Source organism: Typopeltis vanoorti, chromosome 17, assembly GCF_054136105.1.
Source record: "Typopeltis vanoorti isolate ZY-2024b chromosome 17, IOZ_Tvanoo_1.0, whole genome shotgun sequence".
Classification (NCBI taxonomy): Eukaryota; Metazoa; Arthropoda; class Arachnida; order Uropygi; family Thelyphonidae; genus Typopeltis; species Typopeltis vanoorti.
Window position 1 is genome coordinate 61,390,626 of NC_143565.1, and position 12,579 is coordinate 61,403,204.

At 35.7% G+C, this 12,579-nt stretch overlaps 1 protein-coding gene across 3 annotated transcripts in view; it reads left to right on the forward strand.

Annotated features, from left to right (window-relative positions):
• Window positions 1-12,579, forward strand: part of LOC150097438 (uncharacterized) — an 857,342-nt gene that overhangs the window by 532,311 nt on the left and 312,452 nt on the right. For all 3 annotated transcript variants that reach the window (XM_090406999.1, XM_090407000.1, XM_090407001.1), the window contains exon 16: window positions 11,720-11,782. In XM_090406999.1, coding sequence (XP_090263125.1) covers window positions 11,720-11,782 — 63 coding nt within the window. The remainder of the gene's footprint in view (window positions 1-11,719; window positions 11,783-12,579) is intronic.

Below are 12,579 nucleotides of genomic sequence, written 5' to 3' on the forward strand. Positions count from 1 at the left end.
ACTATTTGTCGTAAAGTGAAGATCTGATCCTGACAGCCTCTGTTTGGCCTCAATCCAGCTTGTTCTTCACCAAGCTTTTCTTCCACAATTCTTCTCAACTGTTTCTCAAGTATACTTGCATAAATTTTGCCAGGAACACTCAGTAGGGAAATACCTCTGCTCTACTCCAATCATCGGGAATTCGTCTCTCTGGCCAAGCTTTCTGAACTATGCAGTGCAGCCACTGTAAGACTCTTATACCACCATACTTCAACATTTCTGGTCGAAAATCATCTACTCCAGCTGCCTTTCCACATTTCAAGCCTTTGATGGCTTTTTCTACTTCAAGTATGGATATGTATTCCTGACTGCATGCCTGGTCAGTGTTTTTTACCATTGTGCTGTCATCACTGCTTGCTTCATTTAGCAGTTTTTCAAAGTAATTACTCCATACTTCAAGGATATCTTTTATTCCAGTTTTCATGTCACCTTTATCATCTCTAACTCCTTTTACAGCACTCTTTCCTCCATTCCTAAGCTTCTTCAACAACCTCCAGAATATTTTGCCACCTTCTTGATATTTATTTTCTATATTCTTGCCAAAGTCCTCCCATGACTTTTGTTTAGCTAGTTTTACACAGTATTTAGCATTCTTGCATTTGTCTCTATATTCTCTAAGAGCACAAGCTGACTTATTTGACAGGAACTTTTGATATGCTTTCTTCTTTACCTTCACTGCCTCTTTAACTTCCTGTGTCCACCAGGGAGTTCTGATTTTTCTTGCAGACAACCTCACCACATGCCTCTCTGGCTGAATCAATCAGTGTTTTCTTGAAGGCTTGCCACTGAATCTCCAAAGTTTGGTTCCTGTTCTCAAACTCTTTCATTTTTTCTTCAATAATCTTTGTGTATTTTAGTCTACAGTTCACATCTGAGAGCTGCTCAACTTTTATTCGCTTTAAAACTTTCTTACATGTTATTCTTTTCAATATGAAATTCAAGTTTCTCAATTATACTTTCGTAAATCTTAACAGGAACGCTCAGTAAAGAAATATCTCTGCATTTCTTTACATTCATTTTACATTTATAATTTTTGCATTCAATTTTATTTTCCTTTTTGTTTTTGGATACTATCAGAGATCTACTCCAATCATCTGGAATTCGTCCCTCTGTCCAGCCCTTCTGAACTGTGCTGTGCAGCCACTCTAAGATTTTTATACCTCCATAGTTGAGCATTTCTGGTCAAATATCATTTACTCCTGCTGCCTTTTCCACAGTTCAGGCCTTTGACGGCTTTTTCTACTTCAAGTATGGATACTCAACTGCATCCCTGTTGAGTATTTTTTTTTTACTCCATGCTCTCCATACTTCAAGCATATCCTTTTCTCCTGTTTTCATGTCACCTTTATCATCTCTAATTTCTTTTACAGCACTCTTTCCTCCATTTCTAAGCTTCTTCAACAACCTCCAGAATATCTTGCCATCTTCTTGATATTTATTTTCTTTATTCTTACCAAAATCTTCCCATGACTTTTGTTTAGCTTTATTACATTTGCCTCTGTATTCTGTAAGAGCACAAGCTGACTTATTTGCCAGGAACTATTGATATGCTTTCTTCTTTTCTTTCACTGCCTCTTTAACTTCCTGTGTCCACCATGGAGTTCTAACTTTTCTAATATTGCAGACAACCTCACCACATGCCTCTCTGGCTGAATTGATCAATGTTTTCTTCAAGGCTTGCCACTGCATCTCCAAAGTTTCATTCCTGTTCTCAAACTCTTTCATTTTTTCTTCAATAATCTTTGTATATTTTAGTCTACAGTTCACATCTGAGAGCTGCTCAATTTTTATTTGTGTTAAAACTTTCTTACATGTTCTTCTTTTCAATATGAAATTCAATTTTATTCTGCTCAAGACTAAATAGTGATCACTTCCACTTTCAAATCCTCTTTACACTCTTATGTCCTGCACCAGTGAGAAAACATTATTATTGACCATTACATAGTCAGTGAGACTTTTCTTATTCCTTGCCTCTTCTCTCCATGTGAATTTGTGCACATTTTTATGTTGGAACATTGTGTTAGTAATAACCAGTCCATGTCCTGAGCAGAAATCCAACAGGTATTTGCCCTTATTATTAACTTTGCTCTTTTCTCCAAATATTCCCACAATATTTTTGTATGTCTGACAGTCATTTCCTACTCTGCTATTTAGATCCACAACAAGCACCAAGTTTTCATTTTTCGTTGTTTCAGTTGCTTTCTCTAAAGCCTCAAAAAAATTCCTCCACTTCTACCTTAGTAGAACCTTCTGTTGGACCATAGGCACAAATAAGTCTCATTGTCCAGTTTCCCATTCTGATATTTTCCCACATCACTCTACTTGAGACTGCCTGCCATTCAAGAAGATTAGCCTTGCATTTAGTGTTGAATACTATGGCTACTCTTTCTTTTCCTTGATTGTCATTGCCTGAGTATAACATTTTGTATTTATTGCTCAGAAAGATCTCACCAATTTTTGTCTTTTTTGTTTCAGTCATCCCTAATATGTCGATCTGATACTTATCCAGTTCCTCAGCTATCTCCATTTCTTTGCCATTCAAGCTTCTTATGTTGATAGTACTGAACTTGTCTTGAACTCTGGTGATGTTGAGTTGAGGTGTGTTTTAGAATTTGTTCTAGTAGCTGACTTTTCACTACTTGCCCTGGTTCCCTGGCGAAATCAATGAGGGGGCCCTTGTTTAACCAGGCGACGCCCCAGCGGGCATGAAATTCTATCATGTTGTACCATCATTTTATATTTTGATTTAAGCCAATAAGAATATGATTTGGTCGGCTAAATCCCAAATTGCCATCCCATCCTCATTCATTCAGTATCCAGGTAGATACCTAACAGGTTGCACCACAAGAAGGTGAGGATTGGAGACATTAGCTCAGAAGCCCTGGTCGATTCTCCACATTCCTTTAAATGCTATGTGGAGGTCTCCTCTCAATTATACAGCTTTGACCCTTAAGCATCCCATAGGCTATATCTTAGTTGATAAAATATCCCTTTTACACTATATAACTGTAGCATTTAGCAGCTTTTCTCTTGGCATCTTGTATGTGTTTTATCCAGACCTCCAAAATTTAAATGAAGATCCTTGTTATATTCCAATGAATTCATAACTATCTGTCTGGTTCTGATGACTCGTATATGGTCTGAGCCCAGCCGGTTCTTTTGTGTTTTCTTTCCGTGATATTTCTTAGCCTCCTCTCAAGTTTGCGTGCCCAAAATTTACCTGAAATACCCAGTAGGGAAACTCTCCTGTAATTCTGACATTCAGTTTTATTTGCATTTTTAGAGGTAAGCATTATGAGGGTTCTGCTGCGATCATCTGGATTTCTACATTTACACGTTGTCTTTTGGAAGTATACATTGCAGCCCCTATGAAACTTTCATAGGGGCTGCATACCACCATATTTGTATATTTCTGATTGAATATCATCTGATCTAACTGTTTTTCTACACTTTAAGTGTCTCATGCTTTTTTTCTGTGTGGAGTACTGATATGTATGCCAGATTGCATTCCTTCTTGAATATTTTCTAGCATCCTTCCAACACTGTCCATTTCATTTAAGTCTTTCAAAATGATTGCTCTGGTCATCCAGAAATAATGATATTTCTGGATGACCAGAGTGCTCCTTCATCCACTTCTGAACTTTTTTCACCAGCTTTGAGAGCGTTTTGCTACCTTAGTGAATTTATTTCTATATTCTTACTAAAATCCCATTACTTTCTTTAGCTACTTTTACAGACAGTTGCTTTCTTACATTTTTCTCTCTATGTTTTTTTTTTTTTTTTTTTTTTTTTTTTTTTTTTTTTTTTTTCAGGGTTGCTGCTGACTTACTGGATAAGAACTTGTGATATACTTTCTTCTTTTCCAGGATTGATCTTTTTAGCTTCTTGAGTTCACCATGAAGTTAAGATTTTTCTATCCATGCAGTAGTTTCACCACAAGCCTTTTTGGCTGAATCAATAAATGTTGTCTTGCCACTGACCCTCCATTGTTTGTTTTGTATTCAAACTCTCGTTTTTTTCTTTGATAGTAATTGCACACTTGAGTCTACAGCTCACCTCTGAAACTACTCAATGTTGATTCTTTTTAAAACTAACTAATTACTAAGTGCCTTCATTGTGCATTTGAAGGAATGATGGAACAATGGATCAATGCACCCTTCAATCAGAAAAGAACTGAGTTCTATTCTCAGTTCAAATAAAGATTTCTCTCATCATGATGAGAGAATTCTTATAATGGCTTTTTCATTTGAAGGTGAGTTAGTCAAAGTCATATGGAGGTAGCAGGATTTTTCTTCCTGCATACAGACAAATCGGTCTTGAATGCATCTACCATCCACTACCACCAACTGGTGTTGGTGGTAGTGAATGGTAGATGGCTTTGTGTGTTAATGGTAGTCGTGTCCTGTCGTTGGAGGAATATGTAGATGAGATGGCAAATTGTGTAATAGCATGCCCTTCCACTAGTGTTTGGACTCCTTGGAGGTGTCATGTAATAATAATAATGACTTACATTTTTTTTATTTTTAGCATGATATCCACTTATATCCTGCTCATCAAATGGTGATCTCTTCCTATTTCAAGTCCTTTGTATACTCTTATATCCTGAACCAGCATACAAGAGTATCCATATTTAATTTGCACTCTTCACTAAAAATTCTGTGTAGCAAATTTCTTTTCATACTCTAACTTCTCTCTTTTTCTCTTTCTGTTCTCACACTGTTCTTTCCACATCTTCTTCTTCTTATGGATATCTTGCTTAGTGCGGTTGCGCATCCATTTCTCTCCCACCCTATTTATTCTTTGAACTCTAGGAATGCAATCAGTTGCTGCCACATGTGAACATATTTTCAAGCCTCCCATGCAATACTGATATCTTTCCCATTCATTAACTGATACCATAAGACAGGAGTCTTCAACGCATGGCCTTTTGGCCACAGGTGGGCCGCATAGCTCTTACCCATAGCTCTCCGGCCATTTTGAAAAAATAACTACTTAACATTAAAACGTGATTAAATAAAAAATAATTTCAGTGGAGCCTGCAGGCCACTAAGCTATACTGTGGTATTTAGAATGGTAAGATGCTTTCCAGTTTCACAAGGAACACTGTGCATTTAATACTTTACATAAAATACCAAAAAAAAAAATAAATATTAAATAGACATACTTCTTCAGCCAACTACCAGCGCCAATCAGTACTTAAGTACTAGTACTAATGTCACAGGTAGATGGCTGAAGCAGTAGTTCGTTCGAGTGTGCTATCTAGTGCCTTCCAGATTCATCTCAAAGGTTCTCTATACTTCGTTGTTTTCATATAAATACAAGAGGATCTCATCCACAGTCAATCAGTCATGAACAGTGTGATATTTGTGTATCAGCACACGCAGGTTCGTCGTGTCAGCCATAGCCTATTGTGGTTTTATATTACCAGACTTTTTTCATTAGTGTGAGATATATTCAGTCGATAATAACCGTTACGTGGCCATTTTGGATCATTTTTTAGATTCACATTCCATCACTATGAGTAAAAAGCATAAATCAAGTGATTCTTGTTGGGTTTTTAATGAAAAGTGAACCGATTTGTACTTTTTTGTGCCGATTGATGATAAGCCAGTGTTTAATTTGTCGTGAGTCAGTGTCAGTATGAAAAGAATACAGTATAAAACGACACTATGAGACAAAGCATGCATCCAATTTCGATCACCTTCAAGGGAGGCTTTGTGTAGACAAAGTGAAATTGAACCATCTCCAAATTGATTTAAAATGCCAGCAGGGTACATTTAAAAGGCAGAGGGAAGAATGCGAAGCGTGCATCAAAGTAAGTTATGTAATAACTGAAAAAATTGCTAAAAAATCAAAAGCCTTATTAGACAGCCAGTTTGTGAAAGAGTGTCTCATTGCTGCTGGGGATATTCTGTGCCAAAATAATAAGGAAATGTTTAAAAAACTGAGTTTGTATGGGGTAACTGTAGCACGACGTGTCGAAGAAGCCAATGACATTGAAGGAACTTAAACGGTTGTCCTAATTTATGTTATATTCACTTGCTTTAGATGAGAGCATAGATGTGAAGGCTACAGCACAACTGGCTATCTTTGTCCGTGTCGTTGATCAACAATTCAATGTGACAGAAGAACTGCTAGCGCTTGTACCTATGAAGGGAATGACAAAAGACACTGATATCCTTGAAGCCGCCAAGAAAACGCTCCAGCATTTCAACCTCAGCTTAACCAATCTCGAGGTTGTGGTAACTGATGGTGCACCTGCTATGGTCGGAAAGAACGATGTGCCCCTAAGCTTCAACTCCCTATCCACCAACACTCCCAAATCTCTGGCTCCATCAATTTCCTGAAGTACAGTTCCACCAATGTGGTATACTGGTGCTAATCTTTTCTCCCCAAAATGCATAACCTTACACTTTGCCACATTAAATTGACATCCATTCTCCTCAGCCCAATCTATCCAAATCCTCTTGCAAAATTTTGACATCCTGTGCATTCACTATTGCTCTACCCAACTTTGCATCATCAGCAAACAAATGAATACTTCCTCTCAGATCCTTTCCGATATCATTAATGAACAAATTAAATAGTAGTGGTCCAAGAACAGAACTCTGCGGCACACCAGTGGTCACAGTCCATCTTTTGGACTCTACTTCCTGAATAAACTACTCTCCCCGTCAACCACCCTCCTGTCCATTTCACCAACCCTATATCCATCCCCATATGCTGCAGTTTGCTGATTAGAATTACATGTGGTATCCTGTCAAAGGCCTTAGCAAGGTCCAGCAGTATGACTGTAAACCCATCACCCTTATCCAGCTCAGCCGTCACTGTGTTATAAAACATGAGCAAGTTAGTGAGGCATGATTCACCCTTCACAAAGCCATGCTATCCCCTATACAGTATCCCATTATCATCTATCCATTCCTGTATTCTTCTCTTGACTACTTTCTCCAAAACCTTCACAACGACGCCTGATATGCTGATCGGTCGATAATTTGCAACAGCAGTCTTGGAATCTCCCTTATGCAGTGGTACTATTTTCTCCTCTTTCCACCCCCTCAGGACTAACCCAGTCCCAAGACTCAAATTAAACAAAATGGTCAAAGGCACTGACAATTCTTTTGCCGCTTCACGTAAGACCTGAGCTGGTATACCATCCAAACCCCAAGCTGTATTCACATTCAGGTTTTGTAATATGCTATTCATCTCAATTCCCATATGACTTGTTGGATCTTTCATTCCTGCGATATCACTACCTGAATGATATACTCTTGCAAAGTACTCGCTCAGTAATTCCACTATATCAACTGATTCAGTTACCTCCCTACCATCAACATTCCTTAAAATCAATCTGCCGTATACATTTTTTCTTTTACTTCCAGCATACCGAAAAAAGTGTTTGGGATTCACTTTAGCTTGCGTGGCTAATTTCCTTTCGTAATCTGCTTTTGCTTTCCTTACCACACTCGTTACCTTTCTGGCCTGTGCTTTATACCGTTCATGTGCCTGCAGGTCACCTTTCTTCAAGCTTATTGCTGTTATTCATCCATTTAACCCCTACTTGATTTACTAACTGGACTCTAGGTATACAGTCAGCCATTATCTCCTTCAAACACTCCTTTATCACTTCCCATGCACTGTCAGCTTCCAGCCCTTGCAGTTTTACATGCCGTGGCACTGAACCAAGCAATCTCCTGAGCTTGTCATTCTCACCAGCCTGGTACTTTCACATGTACCCTTTCTTAATTGAAAATTCCACACATTTGGCCATATCTCAGGTCAAAACCTTATGGTCACTCTCACCAATTGGTGGTGAAGTGGTCATATTCATTACAGTCAAATTCTCTGATGCAATTACTAGGTCAAGCACTCTCGAAGCCCTAGTGTATTCCATTACATGCTGTCTCAGGTAGTTATCCCTTAATAACTGCATAAAATCCAATTCCTTCCTCCCATGTGTCCTCTCCTCCTTCCAATCAATGTTACCATAGTTGAAATCCCCCATAATAATTACCCTCCTTCCACTCATTGCATCTATTTGTCTATGCATACTATCTCCACCGTCTATTCCATCACCTGGTCTATAGCAGCACCCAACTCTATATTTTGTTCTGCTTGTCTCTATCTCACACCAAATCGCCTCAAATCGCCTGCTCTCTTCACTATCCTGCAGTTCAACTTCAATTCTCCTTGGCTGCAGTTCATCAGCTATCATCAATAACGCTCCTCCCCCCATTTTTTTGTCTCTTTCCCTCCTGAACACACTATACCCTTCACATTCTATCCCACTAGCTATATCATCTTCTGTCACCCATGTCTCACTAATGCCAATAACCTGTGGCCATGAAGAGCCAACCAAGGCCAAAAATTCTTCCTTCTTGTTCCTAATACTCCTGGCATATACATGAAGTGCAAAAGCCTGTTAGTCCATCCCTATCTTGATGCCTTACACTAACTATTCCATTCTGATTTGTTGTTCTTCGTACTAGCTCAGGCATATTATTCACATTCTTACACTCAACTGCCTCAAAATACATAACGTCCCCAGGTGGGCTTGAACCACCAACCTTTCGATTAACAGCTGAATGCGCTTATTTTTCTTTTCCTGCCTTAGTTTTTGTAAACATCTATCTGCTTTCTCTAACTTCTTGGTTGATTTTTTGATACTTCCTTTTAATCTGGAAAGTTCCAGGTCTTAATTTTTGTTCACTTAGGTCATGAAGGTTCTCATTGCTGGATTCTACATTAATGTTACCTTAATTGTTTATGCTGTTGTTCTTCTGGGTTTTGGGTGCCATTTTAAAAACTATCTTAATTTAATATGTCTTAAAATATAATAACAGATATATTAAATACAGTAAAAACCACAACTATATAGTAAAAATATACCCAACAAATCTAAAAAAAAAGCACAAATATATTTTATATTATCCGATACATGGTCAGTATACACTTTGTTAGGATAGTGCATGCAGGGGTTGGGGGATTTGTAAACTGTACTTGTTTTTGTTATGTGGTTTCTTAATATTTTCTGTTAAATCTCAATTTTTATCATTTAACTTTAAGAACAGAAATAGAATGACTTAATATAAAAACGATACTAAATGCAGCAGCAAATGAAAGCTTAGGAAAGACCAAAAAATTCAATAAAAGGAAAAAACTGAAGATCTGGGATGATGCAGTCAAAGAAATAATCAAAAAGAAAAAAAAATCCTATCACAAATGGTTAAGCAGTAAAAGATTGGAAGATGAAATAGAATATGAAAGAATAAGAGCCATAGCTAAAAGAGAAGTCAGAAAAAGACATAGAGAATCATGGAACAAAATTGTTTCTAATTTAGAACATGATTTATATAAAATAAGACCCAATGTATATAAAATTTTGAAACACTTAAATGCTGATACCAAAGAAAACATAAAATTAAACACTGAATTGAAATTAGAAGAATTGCTAAATTACTACACAGAATTGTGGACAGACAAATATTTTAGAAAAGACAACTGGCAAACGATTAATGAAAATGAAAAGGAAATAACTAAAGAAGAATTAGAAATCAGCCTGAAAGAAACAAGAAATGGAAAATCACTTGGAGAAGATAAACTAGGTTTATCTTCTCCAGGTGATTCACTTATTATTTTTAAATAAAATTTATTCAACTGGTATCCCCCCCCCCAATAGAATGGAAAAAAGCAATTGTGATTCCTATCTTTAAAAAAGGTAATAGAGATGACCCTAAAACTATAGAGGTATCAGTATACTAAATTCCTGTTATAAAATATATAGCAGAATCTTAAATAGCAAACTAATGAAATATTCCAAAAACTTTATTTTAGAAGTACAGAATGGATATAGAAAAGGATGATCATGTATAGACCCGGCCTTTTGCCTAAAATTAATAATAGAGAAAAGAAGAGAATACAATTTAGAAACACATATTGCATTTATTGATTTTGAAAAAGCATTTGACAAAGTTAAAAGAAACATATTATTTAACATATTAAAAGAAAGACAATACCAAATAATATCCTAAAAGCTATCACAAGTATATATGAAAATAATCAAATACAAATAAGATTAAATCACAAGCTATCATATAGAGAGATAAACCAAGGGGTCTGACAGGGATGTCCCCTCTAAGCAACTCTTTTTAATATCTACTTAAATGAAATAATAATAAAATGGAATAAAAAGTTACATCAGTCAATTAAACTTTCTCCTACAGTGAACTTAAACACTCTCCTTTTTGCCGACGACCAAATAATAATTACAAACTCTGAAGATAAACTACAGAAAGCTATTTTAGATCTAAATGAAATATCCAATGATTATGGTATGATAATATCAACAGAAAAATCAAAAACTATGGCCTTTAAAGGACAAGATCCAGCAAGAACTAAAATAGTAATAGATAACAAGATCTTAGAACAGGTGAATTCATTTAACTACCTAGGATGTACGATCATATATGAAAATGAAAAAGATATAAACGTAAAAATTGCAAAATATTTAAAAAAACAGGTGTAATTAACTATATTTAAACCAAACCTAATTCAAAAATAAAACCAGACTAAAAGTATACAATACATTAGCCCTACCAGTCTGAATGTATGGAAGCGAAATCTGGACAATAAAACAAAAAGACAAACAAAGATTAACAACAGCAGAAATGAAGTTTATGAGAAAAACTGCAAAGTATACCCTCTTTGATCACAAAAGAAATGAAGAAATTATGGAAGAATTAAACCAAGAACCAGTAATAGAAAAAATTAAAAAATATAAACATAAATGGATGGAACACGTTCAAAGAATGAAAACAGAAAGATTACCAAAACAAGCCTTAAAATACAAGCCATTAGGAAAAAGAAAACCAGGACGTCCTCTTAAACGATTCAACGATGACTTCTAAAGCTGGAACAGGCCATGCTAGGCCTAAATCCTTGATATGCATGATGATGATGATGATGATGACTTTAAGAACATATTATTGCAATTTTTTTGTTATGATGACAAAACAAGACTAGAATTTCTCATCAGATATAATTTACTACTATAATCTCTCTTTTAAGAAATGGAAAGATGTTTTGCAACTCGCTATTCTGTAACATCACTAATTAATATTGTTTATTAATTCATTTTATGTATTCAAATACTTTTTTTCTGTTATATTTCCTGTCCCTGTGTTATCTTCATTCTTATGTCTGCAGGTTTACAGTTGATTTAGAATAGTACCTGTTTTTGGATGAAAGGTCATCTTGATTTATCATTTACCAAGCTGTGCATGGTAATAAAATATCGTATAAGGTAAGAGTCACTTGTTCCCAGACTGGGAAGTGACTCTTACCTCATAGGCCAGTTATTTTTCATTATGGGATATAACAGAAAATGTGTTGCGAAATCAAACAGCTTAATATACAAATTGCTTAATCAAAAAATATTTCACATAATATTTTTTGCTCTTAGAGAAAGATAGGGATGAACAAGGAATATAGTTTCTTGCAAGGCATAATATTCATTTGTGGCTATTTAAAATTAAAAATTTTATGCTTTGAATCAAGTTTCTTATTTTACAAAAATAGAGCAAGAAAGAAAAAAATATGTGGCAGCCTAGAAATTTTTTATGAGTTTAAAATATTAACTTTAAGTAATATTCTAATATATTGGTTGGTTACCATATTTTAGGAGATGGTGCTGGATAAAGCAGGACTACAACAACAGAGTTCATCCGAACAAAGTCCTGGACAGGTTAGTCTTTTTTCTTTTTTTTCTTTTTCTTTTTTTTTTACTTTGCTTCTTCTAAACCTGATTTTGGAGATGTGATAGGCAATTAATCCTATCTCCAGAGTCTACTATCTTTATAACTACATGTTTTATTTCTTCTGGAGGAGGAAAAATATGAGTTTCCTGGTAGAGAAATCTAGCCATCCTCACATGAGATATTAGCAAACATAGTCTCCATTGAAAAGCCCTTATAAACATTCATCACATCCTATATGGGTTTGAATCCAGTTTCTTCCCATAAATGACCACATCTCTTACCAACTAGACTATGTTAGCTCTGAAAAATCTGTAAAAAAATAAAACTTCTAGTGAATTTTCATTCCCAAAGTGAGAAAATTGCGTTAGTCCTAACTTTTTTAGAAATGGGCTGATAACCAGTCATTTCCAAAGGAAATGAAGCACATTTCTGGTCATCATAAATGGATGGAAGGTTACCTAAGAATAATGCAGAGAATTGTGGCTATCTTATGTTCTATTACTGAAAACAGTGCGTAAACACATGAAGAAATGAAGTTTATTAATCAAAGAAATGCAATATTATTATTATTATTATTATTATTACAAGAAACCTCCAGGGAGTCAAGGACTCATTGAGGAATACCACATCACTTACACTATGTCATACTTTCTCCTGAATTCATTCACACTATCTATACTCAGCCTCCAAAAGCAGATTATTCCAGTTAGAAATTGCTTGCTCTATGAGAGAAAAATATAGTTCTCAGTGCTTCCTTGACTAATTCATTCTCAAACTTCCATGG